The sequence below is a fragment of the Aptenodytes patagonicus genome, chromosome 18 (genome assembly GCF_965638725.1).
Source record: "Aptenodytes patagonicus chromosome 18, bAptPat1.pri.cur, whole genome shotgun sequence".
In the NCBI taxonomy this organism is placed as follows: Eukaryota; Metazoa; Chordata; class Aves; order Sphenisciformes; family Spheniscidae; genus Aptenodytes; species Aptenodytes patagonicus.
Window position 1 is genome coordinate 6,500,763 of NC_134966.1, and position 20,024 is coordinate 6,520,786.

General features: G+C 42.5%; 1 protein-coding gene across 2 annotated transcripts; it reads left to right on the plus strand.

The window, feature by feature from the left end:
• ODF2 (outer dense fiber of sperm tails 2) lies at window positions 1–19,672 on the plus strand. 2 transcript variants are annotated; one of them, XM_076355427.1, is made up of 20 exons: window positions 1–194; window positions 1,879–1,963; window positions 4,168–4,293; window positions 4,920–5,090; window positions 5,998–6,164; window positions 7,188–7,317; window positions 7,931–8,062; window positions 8,952–9,026; window positions 10,012–10,083; window positions 10,637–10,753; window positions 11,663–11,848; window positions 12,680–12,789; window positions 13,482–13,617; window positions 14,306–14,416; window positions 15,070–15,174; window positions 15,746–15,904; window positions 16,794–16,894; window positions 17,439–17,601; window positions 17,958–18,083; window positions 18,856–19,672. In XM_076355427.1, exons 1-20 carry the CDS (start codon window positions 1–3, stop codon window positions 19,027–19,029), a joined length of 2,640 nt encoding a protein of 879 aa, XP_076211542.1. In that variant the 3' UTR covers window positions 19,030–19,672. The 2 variants fall into 2 exon arrangements, with proteins under 2 accessions (XP_076211542.1, XP_076211544.1); XM_076355429.1 differs by lacking the exon at window positions 1–194 and adding an exon at window positions 2,669–2,822 and having other exon boundaries at window positions 1,901–1,963.
• The last annotated feature ends 352 nt before the right edge of the window (window positions 19,673–20,024 follow it).

The following is a 20,024-nucleotide window of genomic DNA, read 5'->3' on the forward strand; positions in this document are numbered from 1 at the left end:
ATGGGGGAGCCGCGGGCGGCGGCGCGGCGGCGGCCCCGGAAGTGCGGCGGCGCCTCCTGCCCCCGGTGCAGCCTCCTGCCGCTCCCCTCGCCCCGGCTGCGGGGTCTCCATGGCAGCGCCTCCCGCCGCCTCCCCGCCCCTGACGAAGACCTCCTGAGGTGGCGGCGGCTGCGGACCCCGCGCGGCCCTTCATGGTGAGGGGGCCGGGGCCGCCGGGCCCTGTGAGGGGGCCCGGTCGGGAAGGGCGGGAGGATGTCCGAGCCGCCGGGAATAATTCCTTCGGCGCCCTCCCCGCCGTGTCAGTAATGAGGAGTACCTCCTGCCTTGAGGTGGTCTTTCCCGCTGTGAGGGAAAGCGGGAACCATCAGGCGACTTTAAACATATAACGGAAAACGTGCTTGGTATCGGGGCAGGCGTTGGGACGGGCTGCTCGGGGGGGTGGTGCCGCCCTCCGAGGTTTTCCAGCCCCGCCTGGGTAAAGCCCTGCTCTGATCTCGGAGCTGATCCTGCTTTGAGCAGGAGACTGACCCCGGACTCGGTCCCTGCCAGCCCGAGGTAGCCGCAGGTTCTTTGAAAAGCCGCGGGAGAAGTTACTTAAACTTCTGAAATAAACCTTGTTGCTAGGGAAAGCTGGGTGACGGCATCCGAGTTTCACTGGTGGTGATTCAAAAGCTCTGTGTAAGTTCTCGGTCGGTGCTGTAGCCGATGTGCCCGTCTGGGCCTGAGGAGGGTTTAACCCTTAGGAAGAAGAGGATTAAAATGCCCAGCGGTGTTTGGGGTTGTTCATAGCGAGAAGCTGGGGAATCCTGTTCCTTCAGAAAACTGTTGTTTCCTGTTCCTGGTTAAGGGAAGTACTGCTGTGTCTTCCCCGCTGTAATTTTCATAAATCTGACATGATATACAGGTGTGTGTTGTCTGAAACACATACTGCTTAAAAACAGATGCAGTATTATTAGTTTTATTTAGAGTAGGTTATTACATGAACCTTGGCAAGCTGGCAAATTAATCAATGAGCTGTAGAGAGTGATCTAAATTCTAGCCTAGCAGAAGTATTGTACAAAATCCTGCTCTACTGCATTACAAGTAACTCTTTACTTGTAACACTTGTTCTTACATAGCAAATGGTGAAGGAGTTTTACCATAAGGTTGGCTAACGAAGCCTGATGTACCACCACTATATCACTCCCTGATAGACGTTAGGCTTTTGGGGATGCCTCCTCCCTCGCTCTCATTTCTTCAAGTCCCCCGAGTACCACCAGGCAAGAAGCTGCTCATGCTGCTGCTGACTCCCAGTTCTGCGTGTGCTACTGGTTAGCCAACCAGCACACGCGTATCTGCTGGGCAGGCAGCGGGGCCACATTGCAGCACGAGTCTGTGTGGTGCTGGGTTCCCCTCAGCACGAGCGCTAATTTGGATGCATCTCTTCAGCCTGCAAAACAGTATAAACCTAGAACCTCAACATTTCTGTCAAGTTTTACGGAATTTGTTGATGATGGCAGAATTTAGGGAGGGGGTGGGGTTTGGGAGGGGATGTACAGGTACCCTGGAACTGTTCAAACCTTGTTTCCTTATGAAACTGGTTAAAAATTGCAGTTAGAATTTGAAGGTTTGTAACTGTTTGAGTAAGGCCATCGTGTAATTGTACAAAACATTTCAATTTTTTAAACCAACTTTCATCATCCAAATGTAAGGAATTACAATCTCGGTCCTTCCCTCATCTCATGCTTATTAGAGGAAGCCAGGACACACCAACTTTTGTTGTTGGGGTCATACGTTTGATGTGTTTGAGCCTGCATCTTGCCTTAAATCGAAAGGAAGAGGATGTTCAGAAACTGGCACTTTATCCTATTAGTGGTCATTTTATTATTTCTGTTTCAGGTGTCCCTCATCCGTCAATGATGAAGTGACTTCAGTCCCTGCACAGAGCACACTGTCCAGAAGAGCTAAAGGCTTTAGAATAACTGTAAGTAATTTTACTTAGGCTGACAAAAACCTTTCTGCCAGAATCAGATTAGCGCTGCTGGTGGATTTTTGTAAGATTTGCAATTGCATTATACCATTACCTCAACCGAAGCATCAAGCTCAAAGGTGATGGCTTTAACGTTACGTCTCTAGGCTTTTCCGTGTTGTGTTAGATATTGGTTAAGGTTATGCTTTTTTATGAAGATTAAAGAAATGCCGTGGTCCAAAAGCTTTTTAAGCATTTGTTTAACTTCAAAAAGACACTTAAAGTTAAGCACGTATGAAAGAGTTTACAGGTTCAGGGTTCTAGGATGGAAGGATCTGATGGTTTCCTGTTGATTTTTCTTAGCTAAGCTGTTAAATTAATGCTCCTCTTCTCCCCCCTTCAAATTTCTCTTCATAATCAGATTGTGTTGGTTACTGGAACCCTTGATTTGCTCACTTGTTCTAAGACTTTGAACGCCAATGACTCTTACAGACACCTGCTATCAGTCCAACTGTATTTGGTCTTTAATAACCATGTTAAAAGCAGAAAATACCAGAAGCAGGACAATTATTTGTATTAATCCTAGCTTTACAGCAAAATAGTGTGCAATTCAAAATGGCAGATGCTACTGAAAGACAGCTCAAACTTTAACCAAGGCTGGCCATTGTTGCTCTCTGGCACAGAGGGAAATGTTGTTATTTCCAGTTTCCTTATTCACAGGTTTCCTTTCATTGTATTGCCCTTTCCCGTTTGTGGGAGAAGAGCCATGAAGAACCGTTCCTCATCTCCCCCTTTGCACGTCCATGTGGATGAAAACACCCCTGTCCATGTCCATATTAAAAAGGGTCAGAAAACCACACCTGCAAAATGCCAGGTAGGAGCGCGTAGCTGGGTGTTTGTAAGGGCTCCAAAGAGGAAGGAGAATGGTCCTAGAAGCACCACAAAATCTTCAAGGTCTGTTTTACCATTGTATTGGAACGGAAAGACTTGAATTCATATTCAGTGGTGATTTTTCAGTAACACGTCTTCTGTGTTTAAGATGATTGAAGTACGATACAGAATATATAGTTACTTTTCGTGTTCAAGTGAGTGATTGTGAGGAGTGTTGCTTCCGATGTGATATGGTTTGGGGGATTTTTTTTTTCCTTTTATTTCCTGGATTTGTGCCCTGATAATGGTTTTTCTTTGGCTTCATCTCTATTTTTGTAGGAAAGGTTTGAGGAAAGGTAATATCTAGGCATTTCAAATACCATCTTGATTGTATTAAAATAAATGTGCTTAGGAAAAAAGAGTCTGGATTCAAACCATCTTCTGGCATTAAGCACCTTCTCAGTCCGCTGAGCTATGAGTTTCTAGCTATCTCATATCCTCTTTTGTAGTTGGATGTTTATGTAAAGTTGTTCTCAAAAGGTGATGGAAGTTGCTAGCTCATTCTTCCTTATGTGCAGACGTCCTGTTCTAAGTCCTCTATTAATTTTGCGTTTGTTGCTAATGGCAAATATCATAATGGAGTGGGGCCTGACAGTGAAATCAATGACTCCTATTAATTAATTGCCTGTAGGGAATATTTAGAACATGATTTTTCTCTAAGGTTAGAATTGTGCAAAACCACTTTAACTTTCCTTCAGTTAGAGCACCCCAAGTTCAATACAAATTAATGTGGATCTACTAGTTGACTGCAAAGCAGGGAAAACACTTCAGGAGCTTTTCATAACTAGTCACACTGCACTGTTCTTTTTTCTCTGGTAGTGCTGTTGTCAAATGATATAGCTGCTCTTCTGTGAGGTGAATGTGGAATGGAGAAGGGATGTCCCAGGTTGTTCCTTCTTCATGTGAATGGGTTGTATTGCGGTATATTTTTGTGTATCTCCATAGGGAGGAGACTTCCTTCCCCCCCACCCCAATCTCCCACCCCTGGCCTGCCAGGTAAGGCTCTCATCACGTCACAAGTGCAGGTATCCCAGTGGTATAACAGAGTTGCTACGTGATAGACAAGAACGTACTACATCTAGCCATACTGTCAACCGAATGTGCAATAACCTTTCCTTCTGGCTGGTGTTAGCCGCCTCTGATGGCTGCTGGCTCGTCTTACCTGATGTATCATGTGAAACACTAGGTGATATTTTTGTATGAATGATCTTTCATGTGGTTTTGCAGCACTAAAAATTGTAAATGGTTCTTTAAAAGTCTGTGATTTATTTTATTTTCTCTTTCTTCAGCAAAAGCACAAACAGAAAATGAAAGGGGATACTGTGAATGTGTGCCGAGCTGTCCGGGCGAAAACTAAGGCCCCCTGGATGCCCCCAGGCAAAACATCTGTCCGGGATTCCACCTGCAAATGGGAGGTATGGCTGATTTTGCACTTTAAAACAAACTTTAAAGTTTAGCTGAGGTTGAAGAGAGCAGTTGCATAGTGAGGGAGCTGGGCTGGTCTGAAAGAAAGCTACTGTCACCTACCATCCATTTTAAATGTCTTCTATAAATCCTTTTCACTTTTTAATATAGAAAAATTGGAAATTAATTAGCAGCCTATGGCCATATCATGCCTTTCTGCCTCTAGAAGCCAGACAAATTTATTTGTTTATTGTAGTTTTACTAGTCCCCTTCAAGATCTCATCTGGAGGCACAGCAAGGGGCTGCTGTTCATAGTCTCTTCCGAAGCATGGAGCATTTGTGTAGTATTGTGTAATATTTGCTTTCTCATGGGTTGATAGTTTTGCCTTTTGTATTCCTGGTTCTTCCTAGATAAGAATTTTAACTTTCATTATTTTCTCTTCTTTTTCTATTCTAGTCTTTCTGCGTTCTTGACCTTTCCCTGATGGAAATGAAAGAGCCGTTTACAAACGTGTTTTTGCATACTAGCCTTATTGCAGTGACGTGACCTGGTCTCTGTTTTTGGCAGAGTTAGGGTTAGAATGCTGTTTATAATTTTATACTAAAAAAATGATGCCCTTTATTGCTTTACTACCAGGGACCAACTCACCGCCTAGAAATTACACCTCCAGATTCAGAAAAAATGCTGTCAGTATTGCGCCTGAGTGACCTCTCTACAGATGAGGAGGATGCTGTTTACTGCAAAATGAACGAATATGAAAAGAAGATAGATAGCCTGATGAATGCGGTGGGAACGCTGAAGAATGAGGTGAGGAGACAGCGTAAAGACCTGCTGACTTCGGCTCTGTAGCTGATCATTTGGCAGGAGGAGGCTGGAGTCAAGTCTTGGTGCAGTGGAAGACTACCCAGGCCGTTGGTAGCTTGCTTAAAAAAAAAAAACAGAGTTGTTTAGAAGAGCTGAACTATCCTAGTGAGATCTTAAGCCCTAATATGAAACATTTTAAAACATTATCCATTTAATAAGGTATTGCTGTGCTTCAGTTTCCAAATAATCTGTCTTCTTCAGAAACAAGTGTGGTACAGTAGTTCAACCCCCCTCTGTGTTCTCTCTTCAATTGTTTGTAGTGCTCTTAACTGCCAAATGGGTTGCATGTGTCATTCACGAGGAGCAGTAGTCAACTTCTGAGCCCCATTCAGCTCTTAAGTAGTCTGTACACAACTCCAGTCCCGCTACCAGCAGTGACACTGAGCTGCCACAGAACCTCCTGAGTAATCCAAAATGGGTGGATGGAAACAAAATGCCAGGGACTATTTAGGTTATTTTCACCCAGTTTCCTGGATCTCACAAAGCAATAGTGGAGCAATGGGAGCCATCTCCAGTGTGTGAACTGCTACCAGAGCTCCTTTCCTGCCATGTTTGAGGTCTGTCACATGTCTCATGGCTGATGACAATTTTTGGTACGTGACTTAGAGCCAGGACGCTTGTGTCTCCCCGTGTTTGTGGGTTGGGAGGTATTTCCAGGCAATAAGTGAATTATACCCTTTGTGCACAGGAACAGCCTGGAAGCATCTAGGCAAAAAAAAAAAAAAAAAAGCATGATCCTTTGTTGTTTGGTGCAGTTGAATGGCTGGTTCACTGCTTTGAGATGTGGATTCTGTGTATCACTTTAAAAACACCTGGTTTGTCTGAAGTTCTATTTAAATATCTTCATCAGGCCAAGCTGCAGAAAAAGGAGGAACAGCAGCAAATGACAAAGCGTCTCCTTGAGGAGCAGAAAGAAGAACTGAATGAGGTCACACAAGAGCTGGTAGAAACAGAACATGAGAATACACTGCTCAGGCGCAATATTGAGCGCATAAAGGAAGAGAAAGATCTGACTGTGTAAGAAAGCTCCGGTTCCCCATTGTTACTGCAAGTAGTGGTATTTACAGCGCACCTACCTCCTTTATTGCTAACATTATTTGAGGTTGTAGTTTGTACCCTGGGTTGCAGTGCTGCTGAAGAACTGATGTTCTTGGATTTTTTTGTCACCTTTTAGAAGGGGGACTTCAGCTGGCAGTAGCTGCAGAGGAGAGCTCTAGTATGATTACTGGAATCGAAAAAACTACTCTGAGAGGAACCTGAGAGCAGTTGGCTCGTGTGGCCTACTGGAGGGTCATGCTAGCTCTGCAGTTAATATTTTGAAGGTTAAGAGATGCTGTTTGAATTGGGATAATATTGGTAGAACCACAAATGAATAAATATGGAGCTGAAAACTAGAGGAGAATTTTTGGCCTTTGTGAAAATCATACTGAGACAGGAATGACAGCCCCTTAGAGGACTGAACCATGTTTTTTTTTCTTAGTGACACTGAAGGTCTCCAAGTCTGATGTTTTTGTGTCTGCTTTGTATCTAAAGAATTAGGGAAGTTTGTGTCTCCAGGGGGACACTAGTGTTTTAAGAAAGTTAGTTTTATTTTTTCCTTAAGAAAGATCACTTGGAAGTTAATACTGTGTATTCCCAAGCCCTGGCTAAAAACTTTGAGCTGTATATCTTGGTGTGCTTTCCTGTTTCACGTTCAGCCGTTTGGAGTCTTATTTCCGGTATGGCTTAAGTGTCCAGGAAGAGCATAGCATTGTGTTTTGTGTTTAATAGTGTGTGCAGGCTTTGGTATAAACCCGATTTGTCCCCTTTAAATTCCTGTTTCATAGCTGTGGTCCCAGCAAGCTCCTGGTGTCTACCTACTGGCTTCTATCAGATCAGCTTCCACACTGAAAGAGGGCAAATCTTCAGTAGTGTTTGTTTAGAGCTTTTATCCTCTGATTTGAGGGGTTTTGAGTTTTAACCCAATCAACTGTACATCAATAGTGGCTGGTACAGCTGTCAAAGCTTCTTGTTTCTCTGATGGCTGAATTCTCATTACAGGCTACAGAAAAAGTACTTGCAGCATGAGAAGGAGTGTTTGATGTCCAAGCTGAGCGAGGCAGAAAGGGATGGAGCAGCAGCAGCCAGGCAGATCCATGCCCTGAAAAATACAATTGGGAGACTCAACATTGTAGGTGTTGTCCTGTTATACGGCTGTCTTAAAAATGTAATGTTACAGTTGCTGATCCAGAAAAATGTAAGGAAAAGTGGAGGGATTTAACATGCTTAAGGTGTTTGCTAGTTTTATTTGGAAGTGGGTTATTTACTTGCAGTCTGCAAGTAAATACTTCTGCACACGTGGTGCTGACTATTGCACTGCTCATGCTTGTATCAGCTTCATACATTAATTCCAAGTGAACAATTCCTCTCTCCTCTTCTCTCCTCTTCTCTCCTCTTCTCTCCTCTTCTCTCCTCTTCTCTCCTCTTCTCTCCTCTTCTCTCCTCTTCTCTCCTCTTCTCTCCTCTTCTCTCCTCTTCTCTCCTCTTCTCTCCTCTTCTCTCCTCTTCTCTCCTCTTCTCTCCTCTTCTCTCCTCTTCTCTCCTCTTCTCTCCTCTTCTCTCCTCTTCTCTCCTCTTCTCTCCTCTTCTCTCCTCTTCTCTCCTCTTCTCTCCTCTTCTCTCCTCTTCTCTCCTCTTCTCTCCTCTTCTCTCCTCTTCTCTCCTCTTCTCTCCTCTTCTCTCCTCTTCTCTCCTCTTCTCTCCTCTTCTCTCCTCTTCTCTTTTGGTTTTGGTTTTTTCTTTAGGAGAAACACATAAGCAGCTCAGACATTAACACACTGACAAGACAAAAAGAGCTTCTGCTCCAGAAATTGAGCACCTTTGAAGAAACCAACCGGACACTACGAGAACTTCTCAGAGAGCAGCACAACCGGGAGGTGAGCAGTGCTGTGTGCTTGAACTTGGATGATTACCGGAGACTATGTTGTCTTGTGGACTGAAATGGAGTTTGAGAGCTTTTAACTCCTCTCTTTTTTTTTTTTTTCCCCCCAACCCTGCTGTTGACCCTGTGTCATAAAGGATGGATAGTTTTGTTTTGTTTTCTTTTTTTATCCCTGCCTACGTCATAGAGTAAGACTGACTTTTCTGCTGTGAGGATGTTAGAGCATCTAAGTCTTCAACTGTATTAAAAGGTATAGGCACTACTGTGTTGCCAACTCTTTCTCTTCTGGATACAGCTGTATCTGCTGGTCATGCTAGTCTGAAATGTTGCTGCTACAGTTGCAGTGGCTGAAGTCTGAAGACTAGATGTGGCCTTAGCTAATGGGAGCCTGAGGATGTTCAGAACTTTATTTTTGTAGGCTGTAAGAGCAATAACAGAGAAATTGTAAACAGTTCTGTACTGCTTGTACAGAACAATTCTATACTGCTTGTAAGAGCAATATAGAAGTGAAATTGCTATTCCTCCTGTAGTTTATACTTCATTTGAGCAAAAGCAGGCTGATGGTAACAGTTCTTTCAGCCACCAGTGAGACTGGATAAAAGGACTGAGTTCTTCCACGTGACTCTCCCTGAGTAGCACGAGAGTTCAGAAAGATCTTAAATTGCCATCATGCTTTTTATTATAATCTTTGACTGAGAAGTGGGAAAGCTTTCTGAGATAGGTGATGATATGTGAAATATTTAGCAAATTTGATGCTTCTGAGTATCTTCTGAGAATTGCTGCTGCAACTGGGAGGAAATGGTTGATTTGCCCAGTTCCATTTAAAGTATCTGTATAAAATTGACTTTTTAGTTAACAATTTTTCTCACTTATTTCTTTTGTAGAAGGATGCTCAGAAGATACTGGAGCAGCAAGGAGCACTGCTGAAAAGGCTGGCTGACTCAGATGCAGAGAAAGTGGTAAGCAAACCACAGTCTCTCTTTTTTTTTCCTTTCTTTTTTTAATGATAAAGCAGAGAGATCTAAAATGACAAGCTTTTTTTTGTCTTGTATTCAACCATCGAGTCTTACACTAATGCCTTTTAGATCAATAAAAAATATTTTGGCTTTTGTGGTAATCAGAGCCACTACATTGCTCCTCTGGTTAACAGCCTACATTTCAAAGTGGATAGATTTTCATAGCCTTTGAAATATAGGGGCTTAGAATGGGGATAGCACAACTGAGACCTACATATAAGAGCACTATTAGGATTTACGGTATTCAGCTATAAAGGAGAACTTAAGCCTGTTCTTACTATGTTGAAGTGCAAACGATTCTGCTTACCTTTTCTTATGGTACTGAATGTACAAAGCAAGAATTCTACTACGTGTTTCTTTAAAAAGAAAACTCTGAAGGTGGGAGAGAAAAAAATACCTACTGCGAAAATACCCCTGACGGTTAGGATAGAATTCTTCAGTTTGGAAATCATCTTATTGTTTCTGTATGTTTATCATGTTATCCTTAGAGATAGAAAAGCACAAAGAGGGTAAGTTTTCTGTATCTGTTTCTGTCACTGAATGAGTGAGTGACCTGGTGCCAGTTTTTGTTCATTTCCTTATCTGTAAACTGAGAAAAGAGTTCTTACATTGCCAGAAGTTATAAAACTTGCTGTAAGACATAGGTAATGCCCTTTTATTGTCTGTGGAGTATATAGTCCTGTCAGGTCCTTGTTCTTGACTGGGTATCCTATGCCCTGTTACACAAATTGTGTATCCCTTTTGCTTTCTGCTTGAGGAGAATGCAGCCTGTTTTTCCGGGGGCTGAGGATGCTGTTGCTGTGGATACCAGACAGAGAGTGCTGTGGATCAAAGCGTCTCGGGAGGGAGGGAGTTGCACCTCTTTCCCTCCACCTGCCAACCTAAATGTGTTTGTTACTTAACATCTGAGTGGTGTTTGTTTTCCCAGCAACTTCAGATGAGGCTTCAGGAGAAAGAGGAAGAAGTGGACAGTCTTACCGTTCAGATACAGGCAGAAAAGGTAGCTTCCTTTTTCTGTTTTCCCCTCCCTGCTCCACCTTCCACTTCTGTAGAACCACAGATAGTCCAAAATATGGGTTTGTACTTGCAGAAGATTACTTTTTAAGGGATCAGATGACTGGCTTGCTTATAAAACTAGACAGACAGCTACCTATTCCCACATAGTTGTGGATTCAATTTTCTGCTGATAAAACATCCATCACAAAGAAGAATAGGCAGTATTCTCTTTGCTTGGGCTTATCACTGAATTGCCTTTCTGTTTAACGTCCCGTTGGTTCCTGATGTCAAATTCCAGTCCGTTCCTCTGTTTATGAAGTAAAAAAGGAATGTAGTGGAAGAGATCAGATATGAAGGATGTTTTGCCCTAGAACAAATTTTCAGGCCAGTCATTCACATCTGATGTAAAATAAATGGCTACTCGATTGTTGCCCATGAGTAGAGGAGCTGTGAGGGTCCCTCTGAGGTTTCTTCACTGAATGGTTGCATATTAGAAAGTGTTCCTTCTATTAGCTCGTTGAGGAAAAAGTTGTGTGTCTTGTTTGCTTCTTATTTAGGACCAGGCAAAGACAGCATGTGAACTCTCCAAATCTATGGAGGCTGTGAGAGGCCATTTACAAGCACAGCTGCGAAATAAAGAAGCTGAGAACAACCGTCTGAGTATACAGATACGGGTATGTTTTCAGTGGTCCCTGGGGATTGTCTCTTCATTTACTCTCATGAACTGAATTGACTGACAAGGGAAGTAGCACTCACCAACTGTTCTTCTACTGTGTCTGGTAGCCCAAAATATCGGCTGGTGATGTTCATATCGCTAACACACGCCATACTTTTCAAATGAATTAAGAAAAGAAAAAGCTTTTCATTTCTGACGCATGAAGCAAAATCAGAGCCTTAAAGTCTATGTGCATTTATTAGATTATTTTTTTTCTAAGTTAATTACTATGTAATTATTTAAAAGATGTCTTTGGTTTAGTCAAGCGTCAAGACAGATCATAAACTATTTAATTTGCTTTCTGGGAAAAATGCTGTGCCATGAGTTTCTGCATTTGATCACATTCATGAATGCTTTCTACAGTATTAATGAGGAGGAGAAAGTTCCCCTGGTTTATCTTGGTCAAAGACTTACGTTTAACGTATCTGTTGATGTTGTGATGATGTTGTGATGAATATATGTGTGTTAATGGTTTAGAGGAGCTTTAATTCTGTTAAGATATATAGCTGCATAAAGCAACATTATTATATGCAAGCATTTCAATTAATAAAGAGAATGTTCTCAGGTAGATCAACAGACTGGTAGACCGGTATTTATCTTGGTCAGGAGAGGAAATCAGTATTCTAGAGAGCAGCTTGTGAAAGAAGAAAATAAGACTTTTGGAAGGAAAGGAAGACTTGTTATGCTGACATGTCTGTCAGCATTAGGACAGGATTGTGTAGGTGAAATGTGATTGCAAGTACCTCCAGGCTGGAGGTTGGGGGTTTATGCTCAGCTCTGTCCACTGTTTCTAGGAAACTAGTTGCTGCTTTGGGTGTGCAGGTATAAGGGCATTATTCCATGCGGTGTGTTTTCTCTCCCTCTGCAGAATCTGGAGCGCAGTGAAGCTCAGCATAAGGCAGAGATGGAACATATCATGGAACAACTGAAAGAACTAAGGCAGAAGGCAGACCGTGATAAAGAGGCCCTGAAGAAAGCCATCCGTGCACAGAAAGAGCGGGCAGAGCGGAGTGAAGAGTATGCAGAGCAATTGACTGTCCAGCTAGCCGAAAAGGTACCTGGTAATACAGGAGGAGAGACCTCATTTCAGATCATGCATCTCAGTCTTTGATTTCTGGTAGCAGCCCTGGGGAGAGTCTCTGCTTTCAACTAATGAGATTTATTTCTGTCTTGATGCCTTGGCCCATTTATGCTAAGTTTAGAACAAATCCAATTTTCTCAGCTGCCACTATATTCGCTGCATGTCCTTAACTTAGGACATGCAATAACTTAGATCATTCTAAACTAGCAGCTCTGATTTTTCGCCTGGTTCTTTAGAACCATCTGAGGGTTGACAAAAGCCAATGAAATAAAGCCTGGTGGTTTTGGCTGAAAATTCTGAATGGAGTTGGTTGTTAATCGAGAAAATAGTCAGAGCAGAAAAGTACAAAGACTTAGAGGTGTACTGGAATTTCCTGTTGAAAATGGCTGAAGGATATCAAGAAAAAGTAGAAAAGTTAGGACTAAAACAAATCAGAAGAGAACATGGATTTCACACTACTTGATTGTTTTTTTTCCTTCACTGTTTTTAAAATTCCAGGGAGCCACTAGTAGAATCTTAGCCATGCTTTGTATTTGTGATAGTTCATCTGCCTTCAAAGAGGATTCTTCTTTCTCTGCTGTTATGTCTGTTGGCTGACAGTAGTGTTGGAGAACACCTCTCTCTGAAGGATCAGGAAGAATAAAAATAAATACTTGTCCTCAATATTTTAAAAGTCTTAGTGAAGTCTCTGCACATACCATGCTTACCCATATCAGTATCTCTGCATATTGTCTGCATATCCCATATCCAGTGACATTTTTGTCACCCTTGCTCTTTTCCTCATGTATTTCTTTTGTTTGGTAGGATAGTTATGTTGCTGAGGCGCTGTCTACTCTGGAGTCCTGGAGGAGTCGCTACAACAAAGTAGTAAAGGACAAGAGTGACCTCGAACTGGAAATTGTTACGCTGAACAGGTTAAAATAAAGCATGAGTGGGGATGAGTTCTAAGTACAAGGATAATATAATTTCATTTAATTTAATAATTTCATTAAATTGAATAATTTAATTGGATTGCTTGTAAATATCCAAGCAAAACCCGCGCTACCTAAGGGCTAGAGCAGAGTTTGGGGGGAGAGAGAGAGAGAGATGTGGCTTCTGCTGCTGACTTGCCACAGCAAAGGCAGGCTTTTTAAGGGTTTGCCAACCCTTAAAACTGTCTGTTCCTTTGCCATTTTGTAATGCTTTGAAAGAATTAAGGTTATATCTCTTTTGAGATCTGTTTGAGTTGCTTGAATAGAAGGGATTAGAACAGATAGGCAATATAGTTCATGCCAATTTTGTTTTGAAGCTAAATAAATGTGTTTGTATCAGTGCAGTACAGTTGTTGCTGCAGGAAAAAATAGGTAGGTACAAGACGAGAGAAGTACCTCTTTATCCTGTGTATCTTGGAGGCAATGCATTTGAGCTCCAGGGGACAACTCAAGTTAACTTCCAGCGGGCTAAGAAGATTGAGGTAGTAGAACAGTGTAACAGATAGGTGTGCATACATGACTGGAGGAGGAAGATGAAAGGATAGGGAAAAGCCATGTTTCTGAAGCAATTTTCAAGGGTTAGGAGTCTTATTCTTTCTTGTCATTTAAGGATTAATTTTCCTTTTTTATGGCAGCCGTGTTGCAGACTTGCTGGAACAGCAGACAACCCTGGAGGACAAGATGCGGGAGGACAGAGAAGCTTTGGTGGATAAATTGCATCGACAGACTACAGAGACCACTTCTTTCAAAATGGAGAACGAAAGGCTAAAGGTCAGTTATTCTAGGGGTTTGAAGCTGAAATGCTAGGGGGAAAAAAGGAGAAATTATAACAAGCTGCTTGGCCTCTGAGGACAGAGTTGAATTGCACCCATTGCTGCCGTTTAGTTTCAAACCAGTTTTCCCATAACCTGAGTATGGTAGGGCAAGTATGCTGGGAAGAGACACAAAGAAAGAAAGTGAACGTTCTAGGAGGACTGGGTTTCTTCCACGTTTTGACTAGGAACATCTCCAATCCAAGTACTGTTTCTTCCAGTTGGGATCTTATATCTTGTCCTTACATCTTCGTGCTGCTGGCCAGAGAACAAACAACTGTAGCTTGTGCAGAGAGAATGGTAATCTCCAGAATAAAAAAAATGGCTGGCATATTTCTCCTGTCATCTCTTACCACTGGTGATCTTGTAGGTGACCTACATAAATTTCTTCTTGGAAAGCTAGGCATTGATCCAAATAAGGAGTGGCCCTAATCCAAGTAGCACAGCTCATTCAGGCAAATGGCAAGATTGCACATCCATCGCAAACCTCTGTGCTCTGCTGTTGTAAATTTGGCAATCCTCTGAAGTCTGGAAAGTTTTGCCAACTTACACTGACAAAAGTCTTTTTTTTTGAGTCTAGACAATATTAGACAGCTAGCGTGGCAGTTACTTCCAAGCATTCAATGGAAGATGTTTTCTTTTTTCAGGCTAGTGTGGTCCCAATGGAGGAAAAGCTGAACCAAGCGCAGATGGAAGTGCAGCAGCTCAAGAGCTCCGTCAGGAACTATGAAGGGTTGATTGAAACCTACAAGTCACAGGTAGGCATCTTATCAAAACCTTCAACCCTTGCACAAACATGTTTTCTCCCTTCACTGTTGTGGCTTATTCTGTAACGCCTTAACCCTTTGCTTGCTCTTGGAGGATGTTGCAGTTTCATATGGTTTTGGTTCTTCTGTCTCTATTAGCCTTACTTTTTCTCAAACGGCAGTGTCCAGACTGCCATGTGCTGTATGCCGAAGTGTGGAAGACTTGCCTTCCTCACTATGTGTTGATAACTTGATCATTAGGAAGAGCTGACTCCCCCAGCAGAGATCTTGATTAATGGAAAAGACTGGTTTTAATTATTTCAGTTTTCCCTGCTCCTTTTCGAAAGGTAAAGGAAAATAGTGAGATGCTTTCTTCTGCCTTTTAGTGTGGCAAGTACTGTTCCTTGGCTGTTTTTTGGGGGGGATTTTGGATATTGTGGTACTAGGAGGATAAGGCAAGAGAGTAGAACATTTGATGGAAAGCCCAAATGATCCAGGTGGCAGAAGCAGAAAGTGAACTTCCAAATACAGTTCTGGGGTGGTGGTTAGTGTGGCAAGAAACTTGTTGCTGATCCTTGAGCAGTTTTAGTTACTCCAAAGCATTACACATTTATTGAAAACTATATACAACAGATAAAGTATATGGGGTTTTTTTGAATGTCCAGGTGTTCAAGACCCGTATGGAAGCAGATGATGTGGCAGCAAAACTGGAGAAGTGTGATAAAGAGAACAAGACACTAAAGGATGAAATGAACAAGGAGATTGAACTGGTAACTATTCCTCTAAAGACTGATATGTTGTAGACATTCATGGATCTTAATGTTCTGAATGTAGTGAAAAATGGCTGCAAATAGGAAATAAAAGGCTTATCTTGAGTTTGCCTTTTCCATTAGTTTTTATCAGGACTTGTTCATTCTGCAAAATTTATTGAATGTTTAGCAGCTTCTTTTTGACTATATGGCATTCTTCAGGGGTGCTTAAATTGCTTAGTGTGTCCTTTGCTGCAGAAATAGTGGTTTAGAACAGTGGCCTAGGCAGGTTACACCATTGTCTGATGTGGAACAGCTGTTCTCAAAAAAGAGCTTGTACTTCTAGTAAAATTGAAGCCCAGGATCCAAAATACTCACTCATTCTCACTCTGTCCATAGGGAATGCCGAATCCTAAGAGAAAGCCTTTTGGAGTAGGAGAAGACCTTAGGCTTTGAACTCCAATGCTGGCCAAATATCCACACAGTGTCAGCATGGTTGCAGACTAACAAAGCTTCACTGAAGTTGAAAAATTTTTTAGTCTTGACCTTATGAACATCTGAAAGTTCCTCATGTTCTCTTCTTTGATTATAGGCACGTAAGCAGTTCCAGAGCCAGCTTGCTGAACTGGAAAAGCTGCCCGAGATCCTAAAGATCACAGAGACACAGCTAGCAGAATGTCAGGACCAGCTTCAGAGTTATGAGAAGAAGAATGTGGACCTGTCTGTCATGATTGCAGATCTTCGTCAGCGGGTAAGGGACTGGCAGAAAGTACCTGCAGCACTGCAATCCGCAAGTCTGAGACCAAGATGAATTTCTAATCACAGGAAGGTTCAAACTTCGTCTCTGTTCTCGTCTCTTTTTGAAAAGATTAAACGTGCACTGCAAAATAAAGGTGTGTGCCATGTCTTTGTGCAAGAAATTAACGGTGTAGCTAGTAGCATTCCGTACTATTTGAAAGGTTTCTCATCCATTGGTGCAGAACCTTATTGGGACTTGAATAGCAGCAGTGACAACACTTGCTAATACCAACACTCGCTTCTGTTACTTCCATCATCTTGTCAGCTTTCCTTCCTGTGGTTTTCTGCTGATTGTGCTGTCCCAGCCTTGTTTTCTCACCCTGATTTCAGGTTGTTTTCCCAGTCCTTGTTTTTTGTCCCCAGAAGGACTGCGTAGGTGTTGCAGGGCAACTATAGACAGGCATGACTTCTACAACCATGCCTCAAGACACAGCAAATGATCTCGCAGTCTGACTGCTTTACTCTGTTTGGCTTGGAATTATAAACCTTCCTGGAATTTCAGGCTCTAATGCCTTTGTGGGCTGCTGTCATGTATATGGCTGCTTTCAATGTGTGCGCTTCGCTGTGCTTACCGGTGGCTGCTCTGTATGCAAGCATTTGCGGACCTGGCTTTTCGTTTGCAATACAGAAGAATTTTCTCATACCTTTCCAAACATTAACTGGAAGCACTGGCAAAATGGATGTTTAGTGCTTTGCTTTTCTAGCCACTGTTCCTTTTCTGGGGCTCTCCAGAAATTATGAATTGAGCATGTTTCCTTCTGGAGAGTTGCATACGTTTTAGGTGGTTGGTCGTGTGTGTGTACTGACTACTCTGTAAAGTAATTACTTACCGTAATTTTTAGATTGAGCTCCAGGGGGACAAAATGGAGATGACAAGAGAGAGGTATCAGTCTGCCCAGGAGGAGAAAAAGCAGCTCACCTTGAAGGTGGAGGAGCTAGAAAGGTTAGAAATATTAGGCTCTCTTGCTCTCTTAACCTTCCATTTCCATCCTTTTCCCATTGTTTTTTCAGGGGATTGAAACAGCTTCAGTCTTGTTCCAGTCCCCCACGTGCCTCCAGGATTCTGTGCATTTGCTTACCCCACAAGGATCTCTAATCAGTAGCTGTCCACTGGAGAGAGTGTGATATGTTTTTGCAGCACCTGTTATGAATGTTGTTAGAAAGGATGATGGCTTACGCAGCAGATAAACCAGCTCCTTGCCCAATCTAGCCTGACAATTTTGAGGTTACTACATATTACAGTATTTTTACCCATGTTGATAAATTCCTTTTAGTGACAATGTCTGGTAAAATGCAGGTATGTGGGTACTCTGTCCTTCAATCTTTGAAATTTTGATTTGAGAAATGGAGAAGTGTTTCTTGGGGCTCTCACCTTTCAAGGAGGAATAGAATCTATTCCCAGACTAGTCGGGACATGGCAAAAAGGCAGACTGAAACACACTCCATCTAAAATGAATAGGTTTCCTTCCCTTATTGTCTTAACCTAGAAAACTAGAGACAACGAGCGCCCAGAACATAGAATTCCTTCAGGTCATAGCAAAACGTGAGGAGTCAATCCACCAGTGTCAGCTGCGGTTAGAGGAGAAGACCCGTGAATGTAGCTCCTTGGCACGTCAGTTGGAGATGGCCATTGAGGATGCCAAAAGACAAGTAAGTAATTTCTTGTGTTTGTGAATTCCCCCAAAACTACCCTCACTGCAAAAGGGGACCAGCGAGAATGCTGGAAATACCTCCTCAGCCTATGACCAAAGTCGTGAAAATCATCGTATTCAGTGAAATAAATAATAAAATGTGCTGGTACTGTTTGTCAGCACTTAAACCATTGAAAAACTGAACCCCGCGCTCCAGTTTGTGACAGAAAAGAGGAAAGCACAAGACTGAGCTGCTGCTTGTGTACGAGAATGTGTGCGGTTAAACTTTATAGAGCTTTTGTGGGCAATGGGGTAGGGAAAAACCATTCTTCCATGGAGAACCCTTTAACAAAGTTGTTCTGTTGTTACACGTAGGTGGAACAAACTCGAGAACGAGCAACGTCTAGAGAGAGGGCAGCCCAGTCCAAGATGTTGGATTTGGAGACCCAGCTGAGTAGGAGTAAAACAGAGCTGAACCAATTGCGTCGGAGCAAAGACGATGTGAGTGACTTGCAAGGGATACTCTTGCCGTGCTGGTGGTGTCCTGGCAGCAACTGGAGTCCATAAACCAAGGTCCTATGGATTGCTGCAAAAGTCACGCAGAGCTGTGTCTGAATGTGCCATGCTGTTATATGTGTCCATGACAGATGTGTGATATGACATGTCTGTTATGTCACTAATTCAGGAATGCAGACTCTAACTTGCTTCTTGCTTATAGCAATGATCTGAATGAACTTACTCTAAACTTACGTGTACGTAAGGAAAGAATCAGACCTTTCTTACGTTCAAATGAGATTTGCACCAGGTATCAGGGACAGATTTCAACTTCATTTACTGTGCTTAGTTATCTGAGAGAGAATGCAATTTCTTTTCTAGAGGAAAGGATTGCTTCTAGAAGAAAAAAGGGGAATCTTTCATAATGTCCTATTTACCCTGCTTGTTCACTTGCGTTTTACTTGGAATTGGGTTGGCGCATGGATGAGGCCAAGTTGCTTTTCGGAAAAGTGTGTTTAATTCCCCATAACTATAGCTAATCAGTTTTAAAAGTCCAACTGATTAGCTGTGTTGTCTCCTGTTTTTATCAGCGGGTTGCTGAATGGAGTTCAAAATGAGCAGAACAAATTATAAATATCATAGCACCATCTATGGTAATGTCACCTACTGCTGTGCTAATTCGTGCTCTCCTCAGCACTTTTGGGGAACAGTTTAAGTTTAACGTGAATAGGATGAATGTTGCTGTCTCTCAGCCTGTGTTTTGTGCTTCTTTATGTAGGCAGAGCGCCGGTATGAAAGCCGCCTACAGGATTTAAAGGATCGGTTGGAGCAGTCGGAGAGCACCAACCGCAGCATGCAAAACTATGTCCAGTTCCTCAAGTCTTCCTATGCCAACGTTTTTGGAGAAAGTGCCTTGCTGGGCTCCCCCAGCCGCTCTCGTTCTTCTCCATGAGGACAATGCTCTCCCTGCACCTCTGCTTCTATGCACAAAAGGAACCCTATTTCAAAGCCATATGTTATCTAGAAAATAGGTTGGCGTTTCAGGGTCACTGTCAGGAGACGTTTTCCTCTTTTCCTTGCAGCATGAGACGATAAAATGATGGTGGCATATGTCCTAAGTGTAGGGTATCAGCAATACTGGTTTGGTGTTGGAGGTTGGCGTTACACCATAAACTGTGCCCCAAAACCAGATGATTTTGCGTATGACAGAAAAGATCCTTTTCATCCTGTAAGGTCCCGATGGTTTCAGCTCTTAAAACCTGTCAGCGGTTTGTTGAGCATGTTAATGTTTATAAGAGCTCTTTTCCTTTTCATGTTTCTTTTTTCATTCTGTTTCTTTGCTGGGGAGATCATGTGGGATTTTTTTGTTTGTGGGGTTTTTTATATTTTTTTAAACTATTGAACATTGTATTGATACATTGGATGATAGGATGGTGGGAGAGGGTCCACCCACCAGAAATGTGAAGCTGAAAATAACTTAAGTGCCTGGGCTCTACACTTACAAGAGATTATCTCCTGAACAACCACAGTGTTCATAAACAGTTTTGTACCAGAAATAGTGATTTTGGTTTTTGGGGGGTTGTTGTTTTTTTTTTTTTTTTACTTATATACTCTCCGATCCTCACCTTTTTTCCTGAGTGTGATGCTAATGCTACTTTATTCCTCTCACCCTGATTTCCTGATCCTGAATATCCCCAGGACTGAGCCAAATCCATCTGAATTCAAAGGCGAGATTGCGGTTTAACCCCAGTGGCGCTTTGGTCGGGGTCTTGGTGTGAATGCGTGAGTTCAGGGTGTGCGTGAAATACTGACTTGGTCTAAAGCCAATTAAAGAGCAGCTACGGATACTCAACTTCTTCATCGAACCAGCCTGCATGTTCTCCTGGAAAATCAGGCCTTCAATGTGTTGGGTCCCTAAAACTCATGTGCTTTCTGGTGCCCTATTCT

Excerpts from the sequence above, each read along its gene's own strand:
- ODF2 (XM_076355427.1), top strand. The coding sequence starts at position 1 with ATGGGGGAGCCGCGGGCGGCGGCGCGGCGGCGGCCCCGGAAGTGCGGC. Across the intron at positions 10,754-11,662 it reads GTCTGAGTATACAGATACGG|AATCTGGAGCGCAGTGAAGC; the intron begins GTATGTTTTCAG and ends CTCCCTCTGCAG. Across the intron at positions 11,849-12,679 it reads CTGTCCAGCTAGCCGAAAAG|GATAGTTATGTTGCTGAGGC; the intron begins GTACCTGGTAAT and ends TTTGTTTGGTAG.